Source organism: Salvelinus namaycush, chromosome 21 (genome assembly GCF_016432855.1).
Source record: "Salvelinus namaycush isolate Seneca chromosome 21, SaNama_1.0, whole genome shotgun sequence".
Taxonomy (NCBI): Eukaryota; Metazoa; Chordata; class Actinopteri; order Salmoniformes; family Salmonidae; genus Salvelinus; species Salvelinus namaycush.
Window position 1 is genome coordinate 39,869,869 of NC_052327.1, and position 20,724 is coordinate 39,890,592.

Here is a 20,724-nt window from a genome sequence, read left to right on the forward strand (position 1 = left end):
CCAGTAAGGTATCTGGGATGTGAGAAATCCCACCGTAAATCTATATCGTCCCCTTTACCCTTCCACTCATCCTCCACTCTATCCCTCCATCATTTCACCCCTCCACTTAGAGAGCAAAAATCGTTACTCGTCCCCCAGTTTAATGAGAGACAGAGTTGTGGCTGGCACCTCCCCATGAGTGGCCTTAGCCCTATAGATCCCCAATGCATAACCCACACCAACCACACTCAAGTCAATACTACCTTCATAGCTTCCATAATCATCCACATACTCTGCTCCCCTGACACCATACACCTTCTGCACCTAACCCCACACCTTACTCCCCCCTCAACCTTACCTCTGTCCTTCAGTCATCTCACTGAATGCTTTCACAACAAACATTCCTCAGGGTGTATGAATCCCCACTCTCCTGTTTTTAAAGTACAGATCTCACATGAACACACACACACACTCTCACACTTTTGCCCTTATCCCACTCTCCCAGGGATAGTCACTCTCTCCCTAGGTCAATATTAGGTGTGTGATAGGAGGTTAGCATACCTCTGACCTTAACCATGGAGCCACATGTTAATCTACAACACCTGTTTATTACCTAAGCTGTGTATTAGATTGACAAATGTTTCACTAGTGTTCAGGAGAAGAAATATAGTAGAAGGAGAAGAAATGGAGCTGTAGGAAACTAAGACGTTATAGTGTAATGGGATAGCATTGGCTGTTGGTTGACACAGTATCCCATGCATGGCCCCAAGTTATAACAAATATTTCCCTAGTGTTAGGGTGAAGGAATGGAACTAGATGAGTTCAGTTTAATTGAAACCAGTGTTGAAGGGATTGAGTTTGTTATTGTTAACTATCCATTGCATGGCCCCAGCTAAGTTGAGAGACTTGGGAGGTAGCCTAACTGGGTGGAATGCAGCACAGATCTCATCTGTTAAAACATTCATCCAGCCCGCAAGTCCTTGTTTTGCATTTGGAGCCATATATTTTGACTGTCTGTCCCAGCCTTGTTAAAGTATGCACACCTACACTAGTCTGGACTGGATCCTAAAGACTCTCCCACTGTCGTTTGGTTTTAGGCTATAGACAGTGGTGTAGTGGAGTGTAAATGCAACTAAATGCAGTTTAACCACCATTTGTTTTTGCACGACAGAGAGCGTTACTTTATTCACCGTGACAGGTGATCAGTTTACCCAGCTATTTGTTTACCACAACAACATTGGCTATAGACAACTCTCAACATAGTATTTGGGGTTTAACATATAACACTTGGAATGGGTCTCATTTGTAACATTTTGGAGCATGCTGCTGGAACATTAAATCCCAAAAAGAAAAAGAAAATAGCAGCCTGAAGTGGCCCTACTGTAGCTTTTCGACTGGTAAGAAGCTTCAGGAGGGTGGTCACGTGTGTTTGTGAGGCAGAGGTCTTGGGTTCGAGCCTCGGTGTGAGCCGAATCGGGAGGAAGCGGTACTCCCTAAGCAAGCAGCGGGACGTCCTTTACATTAGCAGACATAGAAAGAGCCTTAAATGACTATTGAGACCAGCCCAGTGCTACTGGAGGTCAACATGCGCACACACAGATGAGACTAGAACAGGGCCTACGAATATAACTGTCCTCAGTGCAATTTAAGGGTACCAACTTAGTCAGTCTTGTAATTGCACTCTCCGTTCTTTAATTAAGTCAATGAGTACGTTTACATGCACACAGTAATGTGATTATAGTCAGACTAATATAGTTTGCTAAAAAAAAAATACAAGCTTTGAAAGAAGAATGATTTCCCTAATAATACTGTTTAAATAAACGTTCTACAACAGCGAACATATTATTTGGAAGCATATTTGTTTCTGTGTTAGGACATAAACTCTGCAATAAAAGAAACGTCCCTTTTTCAGGACCCTGTCTTTCAAAGATAATTCGTAAATAATTCAAATAACTTCACAGATCTTCGTTGTAAAGTGTTTTAACACTGTTTCCCATGCTTGTTCAATGAACCATAAACAATTAATGTACATGCACCTGTGGAACGGTCATTAAGACACTAACAGCTTACAGACGGTAGGCAATTAAGGTCACAGTTATTAAAACTTAGGACACTAAAGAGGCCTTTCTACTGGCTCTGAAAAACACCAAAAGAAAGATGCCCAGGGTCCCTGCTCATCTGCGTGAATGTGCCTTAGGCATGCTGCAAGGAGGCATGAGGACTGCAGATGTGGCCAGGGCAATAATTTGCATTGTCCGTACTGTGAGACGGCGCTACAGGGAGACAGGACGGACAGCTGATCGTCCTCGCAGTGGCAGACCACGTGTAACAACACCTGCACAGGATCGGTACATCCGAACATCACACCTGCGGGACAGGTACAGGATGGCAACAACTGCCTGAGTTACACCAGGAATGCACAATTCCTCCATCAGTGCTCAGACTGTTCGAAATAGGCTGAGAGAGGCTAGACTGAGGGCTTGTAGGCCTGTTGTAAGGCAGGTCCTCACCAGACATCACCGGCAACAACGTCGCCTATGGGCAAAAACCCACCGTCGCTGGACCAGACAGGACTGGCAAAAAGTGCTTTTCACTGACGAGTCATGGTTTTGTCTCACCGGGGGTGATGGTCGGATTCGCGTTTATCGTCGAAGGAATGAGCGTTACACCGAGACCTGTACTCTGGAGCGGGATCGATTTGGAGGTGGAGGGTCCATCTTGGTCTGGGGCGGTGTGTCCATAGCATCATCGGACTGAGCTTGTTGTCATTACAGGCAATCTCAACGCTGTGCGTTACAGGGAAGACATCCTCCTCCCTCATGTGGTACCCTTCCTGCAGGCTCATCCTGACATGACCCTCCAGCATGACAATGCCACCAGCCTTACTGCTCGTTCTGTGCGTGATTTCCTGCAAGACAGGAATGTCAGTGGTCTGCCATGGCCAGCGACGAGCCCGGATCTCAATCCCATTGAGCACGTTTGGGACCTGTTGAATCGGAGGGTGAGGGCTTGGGCGATTTCCCCCAAGAAATGTCTGGGAACTTGCAGGTGCCTTGGTGGAAGAGTGGGGTAACATCTCACAGCAAGAACTGGCAAATCTGGTGCAGTCCATGAGGAGGAGATGCACTACCGTACTTACTGCAGCTGGTGGCCACACCAGATACTGACTGTTACTTTTGATTTTGACCCCCCTTTATTCCGGGACACATTATTCAATTTCTGTTAGTCACATGTCTGTGGAACTTGTTCAGTTTATGTCTCAGTTGTTGAATCTTGTTATGTTTATACAGATATTTACACATGTTAAGTTTGCTGAAAATAAACGCAGTTGACAGTGAGAAGACTTTTTTTTTCTGAGTTTATAAAGTTGGTGTAACGCTCGTCTGATGAAGAAGAAGTGGACCAAGGTGCAGCGTGGTACGTGTTCATGATAATTTATTAAACCTGAACACTGAAACAAAATAACAAAGTAAAACAAAACAGTTCTGTCTGGTGCAAACACAAAACAGAAAACAACTACCCACAAAAACCATGTGGGAAAAAGCTACCTAAGTGTGGTTCTCAATCAGAGACAACAATAGACAGCTGCCTCTGATTGAGAACCACACCCGGCCAAATACAAAACATAGAAAATGAACATAGAATGCTCACCCAAATCACACCCTGACCAAACCAAAATAGAGACATAAAGAGCTCACTACGGTCAGGGTGTGACAGTACCCCCCCCCCCACCCAAGCGGTGCGGACTCAGGCCGGAAAACCTGAACCCATAGGGGAGGGTCTGGGTGGGCATTTCTCTGCGGTGGCGGCTCTGGTGAGGGACGTAGACCCCGCTCCACCTCTGGCTCGGCCCACTTAGGTGGCGCCTCTAGAGCGGGGACCCTTGGACTGGGGACCCTCGTAGCGGGCCCCGAACTGGGGACCCTCGTTGGGAGCTCCGGACTGGAGGGCGCCTCTGGAAGCTCCGGACTGAAGGGCGCCTCTGGAAGCTCCGGGCTGAAGGGCGCCTCTGGAAGCTCTGGGCTGAAGGGCGCCTCTGGAAGCTCCGGACTGAAGGGCGCCTCTGGAAGCTCCGGGCTGAAGGGCGTCGTGGGAAGCTCCTGACTGGAGGGCGACACTGGAGGCTCTGGACTGGAGGGCGTTGCTGGAGGGTCCGGACTGGAGGAAGACTCTGGAGGGAGGAGACGCAGAGACAGCCTGGTGCGTGAGGCTGCCACAGGGCCCACCAGGCTGGGGAGACCTACAGGAGGCCTGGTGTGTAGAGGAGGCACCGGATGAAGCGGGCTGTGGGGGAGCACTGGAGATCTGGTGATTAACACTCGCACCTCTCCATTAGGCTCAATGCCCACTTTCGCCCGGCACGGGCAGAGCGCAGGCATAGGACGAACTGAACCCTCCCAGCGCCCCGGAGACACAGTACGCAGAGCCGGCGCAGGATACCCTGGGCCGAAACGGCGCACCGGAGACCAAACGCGCTGAGCTGGCACAATCCGCCCTGGCTGGATGCCCACTCTTGCATGGCACTTGCGGGGGGCTGGCATATAGCGCTCCGGGCTATGAGCGCGCACTGAATGCCTGACCAGTACCACGCTGCTTCCGGTAAGCACGGGGAGTTGGCTCAGGTCTATCGCCTGACTCCGCCAATCTCCCCGTGTGCCCCCTCCCCCAATTTCTTTGGGGGGGGCTGCCTCTCGTGCCTGCTGCGCTTGCCTCATATCGCCGCCTCTCAGCTTTCGCTGCCTCTAGTTCTTCCTTTGGGCGGCGATATTCCCCAGCCTGTCTCCAGGGTCCCTGTCCGTCCAATATCTCCTCCCAAGTCCAGGAGTCCTGAACCCTCTGCTCCTCGTTACCACGCTGCTTGGTCCGTTTGTGGTGGGTAGTTCTGTAACGCTCGTCTGATGAAGAAGGAGTGGACCAAGGTGCAGCGTGGTACGTGTTCATGATTAATTTATTAAACCTGAACACTGAAACAAAATAACAAATTAGAACAAAACGACACAGTTCTGTCTGGTGCAAACACAAAACAGAAAACAACTACCCACAAAAACCATGTGGGAAAAAGATACCTAAGTATGGTTCTCAATCAGAGACAACGATAGACAGCTGCCTCTGATTGAGAACCACACCCGGCCAAACACAAAGAAATACAAAACATAGAAAAGAACAGAATGCCCACCCAAATCACACCCTGACCAAACCAAAATAGAGACATAAAAAGCTCTCTACGGTCAGGGTGTGACAGTTGGTATGTGTAAACTACTAAGACGCATACATTCAGTTGTTTCAAACTCACTTCACTCGCGCTAAAGAAGGAGGCTTGCTCGGCTAGACAGCCGATTAAGGTGTGTGTGTGTGTGTGTGTATGTATATATATATATATATATGTATTTTAAACTGGTCCTAATTTTTCAAAACATTGCCCAGAAAAACAGGTGTTCTAATCAGCGTAGGTTTACTTCGATATTTACCTTATACTGATTTAAGATAAGTAGAGTTGGGTGTTTACATGATTATTGCATAATCTGCCTACTGCCATAATCAGTTTAACATCAAATTATTACTGTGCATGTAAACATACTCAATGACCCAAACCTCAAACCCACGGCTCCGTGGGGTCACGGTTCGGTTCCGGCACAGCGGGAAATAGTTACTGTCGTTTATTTTATTTAAGAAAATACAAAGTGTTGGTATTCCTGATTCGATATATGATCATGAGTCATAATGCCTAAGGAGAGCCCAATCAGGAATACTATCACTTTGTATTTTCTCAAATGAAAACACACGATTACTCATCAACAACAACACTTAAGTAAAGTGCAATATACATTTGACAGTGAAATCAATATGTAAACATAGCTCAGATATTGTATCGGTCTATGCTATAATGTTTTCTTACAAAGAGAAAAATATGCGCACGTGTGTGACTACTCAAAGAGGGCGTGTCTGTAGCACGGTACTTCTCGTCTCCCACTCTGGGGTAATGTGACGGGCTGTCACTACGTAGCTGTCTGTAGCCCTGGAGGTCCATCCATCTGTAGTAAACGCAACACATGGGGCATTGGCCAATTCATTGACATCTTCAGATTTAGCTTGCTAGTATAGAGTGGGTACTACCTGTTTGCTGAAATGAGTGCGAGAGTGCGACGTTCGTAACGTGGCGCGAGCACTCTCATGATGTGCTGAGTCTGACACCCCCTATTCTCAACCACCAAGAATCGGTGCATATCCGCGGCTATAAACATACCTATCGCTCTTGTTATTTTTTGGGCCCGGTCAGATTCGGCAGCGAAAGGCTGCTTGTATGTAGAGGGGAGAGCAAGTTTGTATTGTTTTTATCCAGTGGTAGGAATACTGGGGTGTGTCAACATGTTTGAGGTATTGGCAGCTGCATAGACTATTCTCATTTAGCAGTGGCTACATAGTACTGTTAACTCTGTTTCCATCGCCGTTGTAATCTACTGGGAAGCCAACATTTTCCCCAACTGGAGAATTAAACGACGATGGAGAATCCTCCTGTTTTATTGACTCATCACTCGCCATTGTACAGAACAAGTGCCCAGCTGCGCCTCGCAAAAGGACAGTTTGAAATGCAGCAATTAAGATTTGAATTTTAATTACAACGTGCGCATAGGCTCTAGTTGTTGTTTTAACGGAATAGCCTGAAATGTAATTTTTCTGCTCCGATTCACTCAAAAGGCATACAACGCAGCGTCGGCATAACCTATAGGTCTAGTGTGTTTATGATTATTCGGTACACCCCTAATTGTGTGTGCGTTCTGCATTTGTGTGCACTCTGTGTGTGTGTGTGTGTGTGTGTGTGTGTGTGTGTGTGTGCGTGATCTCGACTCTGCCAGGCCTGCAGTAGTGCTGAGTCAGGTAGAGCGTGTATAATTACACATAGAGGTGCCCATCAGCAGTCTGTGTCTGTAGCCTAGGGAAAAGGGATATCTAGTCAGTTGCACAACTGAATGCGTTGAACCGAAAAGTGTCTTAGGCATTTAACACAACCCCTCTGAATCAGAGAAGTGCTGCGGGGATTGAAGTCCACATCATCGGCGCCAGGGAGCAGTTGTTATTTGGGGTTAACTGCCTTAAGGGCAGAATGGCAGATATTTTCCAATTTGACAACTCTAGGATTTGAACCAGTGACCTTTCGTTTACTGGCCCAACGCTCTTAACCGATTAGCAATACAGCCTCCTGTTCTCTGTAGAGCTCAGTAATCACACCAGTCACTCCTCTCCATCTCTCAAGGTGCTGAGTAATGATGACAAGGCTAAGTCCTCTTCTCTGTTCTAAAACCTCATCACCTTCAGGCAGCCAGGCCAGTCATGTATTTCTCTCAGTAAAAAGGCTGTATAGGGCTGAGCCACAATGAGTAACCTTCTATTGTCCCCAAAAACTTTGGCAGCAGTATAGTTTACATTAGTAAATAAAGTGTTTATCCAGTTGGAGTAGTTGTGGTAGTGTCTGAGGTAGGGCTTAGGAACTAGACCTATGAGTAAGCCTTTATTGTTGTCTTTATTAGTCCTAAAGCTGTGCCTGCTACATCGTTCAGCACTCCCCAAACTTAAATTTTTGCTGACGCGTGTCAAACACCCACCTATAATAGAGTTTTACCGACCTACCAAGTAAACAGAAGCAAAATGAATCAGAGCCTGTGACCCAGCACTGGGAACACTAATCTAGTGAACAGAGAGTATAGTCAGTTATTTTTACTATTTTCTACATTGTAGAATAATAGTGAAGACATCAAAACTATGAAATAATACATTATGGAGCTGTTCTTGCCATAATATGGACTTGGTCTTTTACTAAATAGGGCTATCTTCTGTATACCACCCCTATCTTATCACAATACAACTGATTGGCTCAAAAGCATTAAGAAGGAAAGAAGTTCCACAAATTCACTTTTAAAAACACACACCTGTTAATTGAAATGCATTCCAGGTGACTACCTCATGAACCTGGTTGAGAGAATGCCAAGAGTGTGCAAAGCTGTCATCAAGGGAAAGGGTGGCTACTTTGAAGAATCTTTAAATATTATTTTTATTTTTATTTTGTCTAACACTTTTTGGGTTACTACATGATTCCATATGTGTTATTTCATAGTTTTGATGTCTTCACTATTATTATGCAATGTAGAAAATAGTAAAAATAAAGAAAAACCCTTGAATGAGTAGGTGTCCAAGTGTTTGACTGTTACTGTAGATGGGTAAACTGTTGAGCTAGGCTAGTTAAAGCAGCCAAGGCAGTGAATCTAGTCATGCCAGGGAGTTGATGAGGTAGGGGTCATTAGTGTGAGTAAACCTTATATTCTTCTCTTAGCAGGATTTAACCACTGATTGGACCTGACTATATCAACTGTTTTGTCCAGATGTGTGTTTTCTCTGCTATGGTTTAGAGTACGACCCTGTCATCAAGTCACCGTCCCACTGACTGACTCTGACTGCTGCTGATGAGAAGTCAACTCCTTGGTCAGTATTGCCATGCTTGGCGTTACACGTGGGTGGAGAAGAGTAGCTAGTTAATGACTGTTGAGTTTTCACCCAGACTGTTTTTAACCCTGTGCTGCTTGGCTACAGGACTGACACTCTGCAGTGAGGTGCTGTGAGGTGAATGAAGCTGTCTGTCTGTGTCTGCCTGCTGGTCTGTGAGCCTTCTCATATTTTTTACCTGGTTAATAATCAATGACTTTGTAAAACTTATATGTTGTTTATATGTAATCCAACTGGGTGGTTACTCTGCATATTTTAAACTGAGTGAGATGTTGCTCAACTGTGCCTGCACTATTAAAGGACCACTAAAACACTGTTGAGGTGCTTTGAGGACAATATAAAATATGTTGTAATTCTTGCTGCAAATTAACCCATAAAAAACAGTAATCCAATCAGTATAATGTGTTGATACTGATGTCTGGAGCAGTGGTGTGTTCTATGGTAGTGCCTGATGCCTCCTGCTGTCATTAGCATCTGAATAGAGCTACCACTGACAGACAGAGGGGATGTTTTCAGAGAGGCGCTGCCGGCCGGTCACGTGTTTGGGATTTGTTCAGAGAAATATTTGCCAAATTGAATGTGCTGTGAAATGCATTATTCATGATTTGTTTCTGCGCTTCATTTGCTGGGAGAACAGGCAACCGCTCAGTCTAATTAGCAAGCTGTGTGTCTAGAGAGGCTGCAGCAGCCTGGCCCCCTCTGTGCGAGAGAACACACACACACACAGCCATATGGACTCTGAAACAGGAGAAAACAAACCTGCCTCTACCTCCACACACAGGGAACGTTCTGCTTTCTGATGTTTTGCTAAGAGCGCCAACTAAACTAAACCTTCCGTTGAGGTTTTGTTGTTGTTCAAACCTCTTTACTTCCTTGTCACAGACTGTAAAGGCTACAGTAATCTGCTCCAGTCTTGGGTGTGGTTCTGTTGGAAAAGTTCTCCAGGAATCAAAGTCTTTTATAGGGCTGCATGTGGAGGCTTCAGAAGATCAGAGATCTTATTTCTTCCAGGGCCTGTGACCACTCCCTGTTCTCTACTGCAGTCAGTCAGCCAGTCAGTAACTGCAGCTCTGTTGGTGGACAAAACTACAGCTAATAATTTCTGCATGTGAACACTTGTGATTAGATATAGCTTACTGCTAGATGCAGTTCTGTGTCTGTGTTCAGAGTGTCAGTATGCCACAGGATCTTGTCTTTCTCATCCTCAGACATCAAGCATGTTAGAAACCCCTAGGCTGCTTGCTCTGTAAAGTTGTAAAAAAAGTACAAGAAGACTGCACTCTGAGATCGAGTACAAGAAGACTGCACTCTGAGATCGAGTACAAGAAGACTGCACTCTGAGATCGAGTACAAGAAGACTGCACTCTGAGATCGAGTACAAGAAGACTGCACTCTGAGATCGAGTACAAGAAGACTGCACTCTGAGATCGAGTACAAGAAGACTGCACTCTGAGATCGAGTACAAGAAGACTGCACTCTGAGATCGAGTACAAGAAGACTGCACTCTGAGATCGAGTACAAGAAGACTGCACTCTGAGATCGAGTACAAGAAGACTGCACTCTGAGATCGAGTACAAGAAGACTGCACTCTGAGATCGAGTACAAGAAGACTGCACTCTGAGATCGAGTACAAGAAGACTGCACTCTGAGATCGAGTACAAGAAGACTGCACTCTGAGATCGAGTACAAGAAGACTGCACTCTGAGATCGAGTACAAGAAGACTGCACTCTGAGATCGAGTACAAGAAGACTGCACTCTGAGATCTACAGTATGCTCCCATGGGGTTTATTAAAACATGTGTTAATGTTTCCTGACTCTTGTACAGACGGAGCCTATTCTTTGACCTGCAGCACCTGGATGTGTGTATGTCATATTTTCTTTTGTACATGTTCTGTAGTGGAGACATCAGGTGGGGCAGTTAGATTGTCAGAACCCTGCTGGATGATGATGATGTGACCTAACTGGCTGCTCTCAGCTTATATCCGTGCCAGAGCTCTTATCAGCCTCACTTGGAGCTGTGAGGGACGGAGGAAGAATGGAGGGAATGAGGGATGTAAAAAGAGGACAAAATAAAGTTTAATCAACAGTTTTATTACAGTGTTATTGCTGTCCCAGGTGGAGCAGAATGGTCATAAAACAGCCAGACAAGACAGAACCAACAAAGCCAGTAATGAGTGTCAAGCCTAACAAACAAAGCAAGCGAGAGGACAACATAAATATTTGGGCGCCCGCTGTGACACTACCCAAACAGCCACAAAGAAACTCATTATCACACTGTTTACTTCAGGGAGCTGTTTACTTTTGTGTATCAAGGACAGTGTGTGTTTTACTTTGAATGACGATAATAGAGAGAGCGAACAGTAGAGGGAGAGAGAGAGAGAGTGTGTGTGTGTGTAAAGAATGAGTGTGTTTAAAACTGTGTGTTTTCTTGGAAATTCTTTCACAGAGACACTCAAAGTCAATCTTAAATGAATCATTGTTTATTGTCAGCGCGCTGGAGAGGTTCCAACCAACTCAATGCACCGTAGTACACATGTCAATCAGGAGCTCTCTCTGGGCAGACCCAGCAGTTGTCTTATATACGGCTATACACAGACATGTTATATTTGCATGATTTAGCATAATTAATGAATCATTACCGTTTTGTTTCATTCATGTGACCGACCAATACTGGTTCATAACATGTGACAGACCAATACCTCACGAGGCTTCTTCTCTCTAAGCTGAGACCTTGAAACTGAGATATCTTTTGTTCGTTCTCAAAACACGGTCTGGGCGTACTGCCAATTTGCAGCTACTGATAAGTGAGGATTTTGATTAAGCCACTTGCATGAACACAGAAATTGGTTAGTAGAACCGCACATGAATAGAAGACAGAAGTTGGTTAAAAGAAAAGCACAAACATTAAAATGTGATCTACAGTGTCATTTTCTGAGGGGTTGTGTGTGTGTCTGTATACTACATGCTCTCCTTTGTTCTTCTCATTGTTCTCCTCTTGTCCATGTGAGTACAATGAAGCTCTGACAAGGGCTTCTCTCTCTCTCTTACTCTGATTGTACAGTAATAGTTGTGGGCAGGTATAGATTTGAATTAGCCTGCCGTATAGACACACACACACACACACACACACACACACACACACACATCTGTCCCACTCCTTGTTCTTTACTGTTTAAGGGGAAGGTGTTGAAGCAGACTCATAACTTAAGCACTTGTGGAACGTTTACTCCTCACCTTTTATTCTCTGATCCATTTCCCAATAGCGTTACTCTAGGTGACTAACAGCAATCAATCAATTCCTCCTTTGTGGGTTTGTGTGTGTGTGTGTGTTCTCCTCTATGAACAGCTGTGGAATACATATGGATACCTCGTCATGCTCTGCTTGTTTTGGCTCTGTGCTATACACAGGCTGACACTGTAGCTCATACAGACACAAGCACACACACACACTCACACAGACAGAGAGATGCTACCCACTGTGTCTGCGTGGGCTTTGATGCTGATCACTTGAGAAAAACCTGTACTGAGTCTAGTTGAACATGTTCTGCTCTGTAGAGATGTGTTCCTGTCCCCTTGAGAGCTGACCCTAGTAGCTCAGCTGAGATTCAACTAGACACCGGCCACCAATGAATGACCATCACCTCTACTGTAAGGTGAAACTTGGAGTTGGTTAGCATGGACCAGTGTTTGCGTGCTTGTGTCAATCTGTGTGTGTGAGTGACTGGTGTGTTTCGTGTGTTTAGGGTGATCTTCTGAGTGTGCGTGAAGCCACAGGAATGTGTGCTGATGGTTATCGTGGTAAGAGGTTATCAGGGCTGGAACTCTCTCTTCTTATTCACCCTGAGTGAATACACTCTTACATACTAGCTGTGACTAGTCAGTCTTAGGCTTCAGAACACCAGACTAGACCCAAATGCTGTCTGTCAGTGTGTGTCTCTTTCATTGGTATAATGATGAGTGTGTGCAGCAGGCTGCCATGCTGGAGGGTTCTCTTGGCCTCTCATTGATCAGAGACAGAGGCTGGCTGAGTGGCTGGGTGGGTGATGATGAAAAGAGAAGAGAATGGAAGGACACATGTCTGTTCACTGTTCTGTCTCTCTGGGTGGATCTGTGCTGAACTGGAAGATAATGAGCAGCGGGTGAGGGGATGGGGTCGGGGCGGAGGCTTTTAGTCTCTACTCCGAGACTTTTGGGTGTGGAGGGCCTGGGTGGATATGTGTGTTTTTGAAAACTTCTGGTAGTGGTGGGTGGATGTGTTTCTGAACGCATGTGAGCGGTCTGTGCGGATCCTTCACACACACACAAACACCCTGCACACAACCACAGAGATGCGTGTCAGTCAGGCCTGGAGACACCACTGTAAGGATGTGGTGAAGTTGACCTAAAGACTGTTGGGGTTGGAGAAGCTGTCAGCTGGATTCTCATTGGACATATCCCAGAATAGATGGGCACCATTAAATATGTATGCTATTTCATGCTGTTGTTGGGGGCTTAAAATATATTTAGGGCCTAGGCGTAGTTGCCATGGTTTTCACTAGATTCTAGAAGATACCATAGATAAAAAGTAAAAAGTACCCAAACGTCATACTTGAGTAAAAGTAAAGATACCTTTTAATAGAAAATGACTCAAGTAAAAGTGAGTCACCCAGTAAAATACTACTTAAGTATATTGAAAACCAAATACTTTTACTCAAGTATCAAAAGTAAATGTAATTGCTAAAATATACTTAAGTATCAAAAAAGGAATTGTACAAATCATTTTAAATTCCTTATATTAAGAACCAAATTACCCTTTTTTTTATTTTAATTTTCTTTATTTACAAAAATCCAGGGCCACACACCAACACTCAGTTATAATTTACAAATTAAGCATTTGTGTTTAGTGAGTCTGCCAGATCGGAGGCAATAGGGGTGACCAGGGATGTTTTTCTTGATTATGTGCGTGAATTGGACCATTTCTGTCCTGCTAAGCATTCCAAATGTAACTAGTACTTTTGTTGTCAGGGAAAAGGTATGGAGTAAAAAGTACATTATTTTCTTTAGGAATGTAGTGAAGTAAAAGTTGGCAAAAATAGAAATAGTAAAGTAGAGAGACAATTTAAAGTACTACTTAAGTAGTACTTTAAATGATGTGTATGTAAGTACTTTATTTTTATTTATTTATTTCACCTTTATTTAACCAGGTAGGCTAGTTGAGAACAAGTTCTCATTTGCAACTGCGACCTGGCCAAGATAAAACATTTACACCACTGGATATATGCCATAGATACCACTGTTGTTCCTGAGACAGACTGACAGTGACAATGGCCAGGCAGTAAGTAACATGAGACTGTGTGGCTGGTTTGTTTCCTGTTTGTGTGGTTGATCACATTTCACTGACTAAGAGGTATGTTTTTGTGGGAAAATTGCATATCTTCATGGAACACACAACTCCTAAGCTGTCACATGGCGTCATAGGTAGTGTGAGAACCTGTCACACACAACCCCCCCCAACACACCAGGGCTCGTTTGGCCAATAAGACCTGGCCAGATGAGGTGCTGTAGGAGAGCTTGTCATGCTAGATAAGATAGAGATGATGGATAGGGGTCAGGGCACAGATACCTCTGTCCTTACCTCATCTCCTCACCTTATTTTACAACCATCTGAAAACACTAGATCAAGTAAATGTAATCTTTAGAGACCTATATATACTTTTACACTTGCTTTCATCTATCGTCCAGTTCTGCAGGATCATTGCCAGTGATGTGGAAATTAAGCCATTTTGGAGAATTCAGATGGTGTATTTGTTACCGTTTCCTACCTGAGTGTGATGAGCGGTGTGTCTCAAAGGTCACTGCGAGCCTGGCTCTGACAGGGGGAGATGGGATGGTGTTGGATACCATGTTACATTTACTGGGTTACTGTATATGTGTCATAGTCCTAGACCTCTCACAGACAAAGGAGAGTTTGTTCCAGTGTCTTTCTCACACTCTCACACACACACACACACACACACACACTAGGTGGCATTCCACTGCTCTCGGCCTGGGTCCAGTTTCCCAAAAGCATCTTAAGGCTAAGTTCATCGTTAGAATGTTCGTAGGAGCATAGTGAAATCTCTGAGCTGTTTCCCAAAATCATCATTATTAACATTGCACTTGAAAACGCTGGTAATCTAAGGTCTGCCTCAGACCACTTGTAGAGCAGCTAAGTGCGTCGTTAGATGCTTTTTTGCTCTCCCGCATTACTTTATACACAGAAGATCTCTGCTAAGCATAGAATCACATGGTTTATCCGTCTCTCTGTGACCACCAATAACTTCAGAACAAAGTTGAGTACAAATATAAAGTTGCCCATGTCTTTGCAATTGTTATAAACAATCAACGTATAAAAAGATGGTTCAAATACAAACCGAGATGACTGCATTAAATTGTAAACAGTAGGCTATAGGCCTATTTCAATCATAGTGAAATACATTTCATGTTCAATCAATTGAGTTTTGTTTTGCTACATGTACTGTCATTTGTCTCAATATATTTCATGATGTGTAACCTAACATGTGCTCAATGATGTGCCAAATCGGTGATTTAGTGCATTTGTATTGGGTAAGCATTAGAATAAGCTGCTTCAATATTTGCAGCCGTAGGTGGTAATATCTCTCTAGGAGCTCCTCCGTCATCAGTATTGTGAAATAATGTTAAGTAAAGATTTGAATGCTGATCCAAGAGCAGGCGCTCCCTTTATGTTGATAATATCAGTATTGACACATGCTCCAACAATGCACTTAGCGACCGCTCTCTCCACGTGGTGTTTTGGAAACATGTTATATTATATCTTCAGCCGTTGTGAGATATATGTGAGTCATTATTATGAGTCATTATTATGAGATAGTAAGTCATTATTATGAGTCAGAATTGGGTAAAGCCATTTGAATTCAATCACTTTTTGACAGTTTCACTTTTAATTTAAACAAAACTTTCCATACATGTTTGACCATGGAAGAGGTAGGGACTTTTTGTTACCTGAATGCCAAAACATTCAGGAGATAAAAGTGTTCAAAGTTGACCCATTTTCCATACCTCACCATACCATGAGACACCCATGTCTTCGTCACTGGAAAATAGAAACGGTTGACTTTGATATCATTTTAAAGCATACAAATAGGGTTGTCAAATTATTTTGATAATTTCTTTAAAAAAACGTTTTTTATAAAAACTATACAATTGTTCATTTTTTTTCATGTAAATTATCTAAATATAAATGTATGGTTTTTGAATTTTTTTACATTCACATATGTTGTAGCTTAGACCTACCTTACATCATCTGAGGTTTTTGTGTTGTGCTCGCCATCGGTTGAGACACAACATGCTTTTGAATACAGGGTGGGTGTCATTTCAATCATAAATATAATTTATAGAATGGACCCTTCAGACCACTGCAATTTAGCTGGTACACCACTGACATTTAAATTAAAATGTTAGCTTCTAATTAATACCACAAAGATGGCGACCGGTCCACCCACCGTTGTCCACCCAATCAACTATCCCCCATAGTACAAAAGTTGACCTATTCTGTGCGAGAAATAAATATTCTAAACATAGTCTGGGACAGTTGTGGGATGCAACAGATCAGAACGTTTAGCTTAAAATGTTGATAAACTATTAGGCTATTTATTCACATTATAAGCGCCGCAATGCGCACACGGCAGTAGGCTATATGCAGGAATGTTCCATTAGCGGGAAAATACCATTATCAAAAGTGACCGCAAATGCGATTATTAATGCTTTTATTATAAAGGAGCATTTTTATGGGGGAAAATGCTAATATATCATTCACAAGTGATAGGCTAATATTGTCACGCATCAGACTATTCCTGATTTAATCTTGTCTTTACATTTACTAAATAATATATGGTAAATTTGTTTCGATTTAGAATGGACCGTTATCATGCACCTGTCTCGAAACAGAGGCAGGGGAAAAAATAACATGTCATTTATGCACTTAAATATCGAATGGAGGACACTTTTCCCTTGGTTCATTTTCATGCCAGCCAGGTAGACTACTCCTGTTGTAAAGAGAAGCCATGTGCTTAATATTAGAAAAGTTGAGAAATAAATATAGTAGGCCTAGCCTATAGAAAGCTGATGGGAACCTCTATTAAAAAGAAGAGGCCATCACTCTGTTTTCTCGTGCATTTGCATAGCCTATAGAAATGTTGTGCAACATGAGCTCATGTTGAGTACCAGGCAGTTAGCAAGTTTGGTAGGCTACTAGTGACCATCAGCAGCATCAGAGTTTGGAGAAGCCTAATTACCATGACTAAACGGTCACTTGGCATTTGACTGCCTTCATGACTGCCGGTGTGGCGGTAATACGCTCACCGTAACAGCCCTAGCTGTGACTCCTTCTCTGTATGTGGTGTTGTGATAAGCTCTGTTGCTTCCCAGCTCGCCCAGTGTTTGGCCTGTTTATACCACATGAGTAATGTTGGGGGTAGCTGGGTCGCAGGTAGGGGAGCTAGCGACGGTATATAAACCGTTATAATGACGGTTTGTTAAGAAATATGTAATTCTTGTGCTCATCAGATGAAGTCCTGCATTCCTGCTGGGCAGCTCTCCTATAGATGACCACTGGACACCGCCAACAGTCATTGAGTAGGAGATAATGGAGGATTTTAGTAAAAACACCTCAGAGAGAGGAGGAGCTAGGCTAGGGCTTTGAGCTCAAACACTAGCTGTGCTGTGTGCCAGTTACAGAGCAAGTGGGTCATTTGATCTATTACTCATGTTGACATAACTTATGTAAGAGTCACACTGCCAGATCAGTGTGTATGGCCTTACATATGCCAAATGAGAAACTGTATAGCCTACTACTACTACTACTACTATCGTTAATAAAAGTTGTAGGTCTGTGTGTGTACTTTACCACCCAAGGCTATTGACTTTGAGTCAGGCAATGTGTGTTATTGCCTTGTTATTAGTGGAATACAGATGAAGTAAAGTCATAAAACGGCACACAGCAGGGGAGTGGTTAGTGCTGTTCCTGTTCCTCATTGTGAAATCCACTTAGGCCTAAATCTCCTCCTGTTAGGATACCTGCTGCTCTTCCCAGTGACAGTCTCTGAAGTTCCAGGTCTGCCAGGTCAGCTACTGGTGGGAAGCATCTAAGTAGATCTCACACACACACACACACACACTCTCTCACCTACACACCGAGTGGCTATGGTGCATTCTGCCTGTCCGCTCTTCTCGGCACTAAGCTGTCATAATGTCTTTGAAGGAGGGCAGCGGAGCATTTAATTCGGTTACAGATCTGAGTTGATGCTCTCCGATCCGTGAGGTACCACCAGAGCTCCAACTAACCAACAGGAAACTGCAGGAACGCAACGCTCAGCTCCCCAGGGGCAGTGTAATGAAAATCTAAACCTCAGTCACACATACGCAGGGCCTGACGTCAATAAAGCTCTGTTACGTATAGAGCCTGTAGGAGAGATGTATAAACCCATAGCTTCAATACTCAATAGAGAGAGAAAGGGGCCATTTGTGTGTGACACAGCTGCGTGTCGGGTGTGTTAAACTGAGCAACAATATTATTCTGCTAGTTTCGAGGGATTACTTTTTTCACCCCCTTTGGCTAGATAACATTGTGGAAGTTTGACAAGTTCTGTGTAACATTAATTTCTGTACTGTGACTAATTGGTTGGTTGTGAGTTTTAAATGTTTTCTTTTTTTAACCCTCCTTATCCATGTTTCTCTTCCCTGCAGAGAGGAGTCAGTAGTACCCTGCAGTGCTGAACTGAGCCGAACCGAGCCAAGCGGATCTGAACTGAAGTCCTCATTGCATCGCGTCTCAGATGGAACTGAAGGTGTGGGTGGACGGAGTTGTGCGCGTGGTCTGTGGCCTATCAGAGGAGACTTCCTGCCAGGATGTGGTCATCGCACTGGCTCAGGCCATTGGTCAGTATCTCAGTCCCTCTTCCTCCCTGAGGAGCGAGTTCTTTCCCTCTAAACCCTACGGCTCTTTCCAAACCAACCCTGACTAGCCCCTACTACACCATAGGCACTTTAGATTTAAAAGAATAGGATGGGCATAAGCAATGTGGTGAAAATCCCACTGATAGGGTAAGGTGGGACCACTGTGTTATTTATTTCTTCCACCTATCCTTCCTTTCTGACCTCAATGAAGTGCTAAGGGGGAATGGTGCTAGGGGTCGACTTGGTATGGAGCAAGCTTCGGTCACCACACCCTCAGGCTCTATTGAAGCCACATACTGCAGTGCCAAAAACTAAACCCCACTGCCAGGTCATTAGGGAGAGCTTGTCATTTCAGTTTGTTTGAACATGTTTATACGTTGTATAAGACTTATATTTGTCATTGCTGAGAGAAGAGAGAGTTGAGTTAAGGACAGAAGAACTAGAGTTTAGAGTCTTGTATAGACATCAGCCATATGCCCATAGCCAGAGAGAGTGCAACGAGCTGTTAATGATTTGTGCTAATTTTATGTTTTTTCAGTTTTCTGACTCTCTCTTCCTGCTACAGGTCAGACGGGTCGCTACGTGCTGATCCAGAGACTGAGAGATTCAGAGAGGCAGCTGTTAGCCAACGAAAGGCCCCTAGAGTCCCTGGCCAAGTTGGGCCAGCACGGCAACGACGTCCAGTTCTTCCTGCGCCGCACCGGCCCCAGCAGCAGCAATGGACCAGGGTCTGGCTCTGGCTCCACCCAGGAACGGGTTGCCCCTCTTTCCCTGCCCAAACACCCCGAACCAGAGCCCCTCAAACGCACCCAGCCCAAGAAGTCCCTCACCTTTAACCTGGGGCCCTCCACCTCCCCCAGAACCAAAGCCAAGCAGCTCATTAGGAAGTCTCCTTGCGACTTCCCCAAAGAGAGGTCCTCACCCAGCCCCATTCCTCCCCACCATGCTACCTCCCCCTCCCCACACTCCCACTCCCCCTCTCCCTCCCCCCACTCTCCCTCCCCTCTCGTGGGCCCGTCCAAAGAGGAGGTTTTCCAGCAGATTCTTCAGCAGCAGGAGAGGCTGAGGGCCTTTGAGGCCCAGCTGGAGGCCATGGAGAGAGACTCTCGGTCCAGGAACAGGGCCTCCCCGGCCTCCTCTCCTTCCCCTGTCCCAGAGGCTCGACTCCAGGAGGAGATGGAGGCTCTGGAGCAGGCAGCCAGGAGAAACCAGGCCGAGTTGGTCCACGAGACATTCTGGGAGGAAGAGCTGCAGGCAGAGGTGGAGAGGGAGAGGGGGATGAGGAGGAGGCTGGGGGAGCTCCATGCCAAGATGGACGACTGCGGCCGGCGACTTCATGACTTCTCGTCTCGCTCCGCCCAGCTGGAGCAGGCGATCAAATGGAAGAACCTTGGGGGTGGTGCCCATGCTGGGAGGGCCAATCAGACGGGGGGCGAGGAGTCGCTAGGGGCGATGAGGGCGGAGCTACAGAGCCAGGGGAGGCACAGCGAGGAGCTGGAGGGGGAGTTATCGGAGACGGACAGGGCTCTGGGGAAGGCTGAGTCACTGCTGCAGGTAAGGAGAGAAGGCAGGGCCCTGGAGAGAGGGGTTTAGCTCGCAGTCTCCTTCACCCACACTCCTATCCAGTATCCACGAGAAGGTTGTAGTTCAGTGGTACCCAAATGGTGGGTCAGTGCTGTGGGACAAACTGATTGAGACCTGGGAAACCAAGTGAGCCAATCAATGACATTAATCAGTCAATTAATGGTGTTCTGCAGCTTAATGATCCTTGATCAAGGCAAATCGTGTTATCATAAGAACATTTGAAACACTTTATCAAAACATTTTGCGAACCACTGGTGTAGCTACCATCTCTCACCCCTTCTTGCCAGCACACTGCAGCAAACACACACACATACATTCATCAGTGCAAGGACACTCAACAAACAAATAAATATGGTCTCTGTCTCCAATGGTGATGGGAAAACCTATATTTATTGGGGAGAAAAATGCTTACCATTTACACAATGTTTTGTACTTAAATCAAACGTGTACCTAAATGTATGAATGTTTGCTATGAATTGTAATGGGACCCCTTTTGGATGTCTGGCTTAACTGGCTTTACTGGTATGATTGGCTGTGACAGCTTAGTTCTCATCTGGACTGATTAGATACACTCCCCCATATCTGTACTCTCATTTGTATCACATTGACAGTACCTGTACTTCCTTATATTCTTGTATCTGAAATGGAGAAAAATTTAAAAAACTAAATAAAGGTCATTAATCCATTGCACAAGTGCATTTTCTTGGCTT

At 44.8% G+C, this 20,724-nt stretch overlaps 1 protein-coding gene across 3 annotated transcripts in view; it reads left to right on the forward strand.

Annotated features, from left to right (window-relative positions):
- Positions 1-20,724, forward strand: part of LOC120066372 (ras association domain-containing protein 7-like) — a 68,205-nt gene that overhangs the window by 21,508 nt on the left and 25,973 nt on the right. For all 3 annotated transcript variants that reach the window (XM_039017694.1, XM_039017695.1, XM_039017693.1), the window contains 2 exons: positions 18,221-18,412; positions 18,996-19,984. In XM_039017694.1, coding sequence (XP_038873622.1) covers positions 18,310-18,412; positions 18,996-19,984 — 1,092 coding nt within the window. In that variant the 5' untranslated portion in view covers positions 18,221-18,309. The remainder of the gene's footprint in view (positions 1-18,220; positions 18,413-18,995; positions 19,985-20,724) is intronic.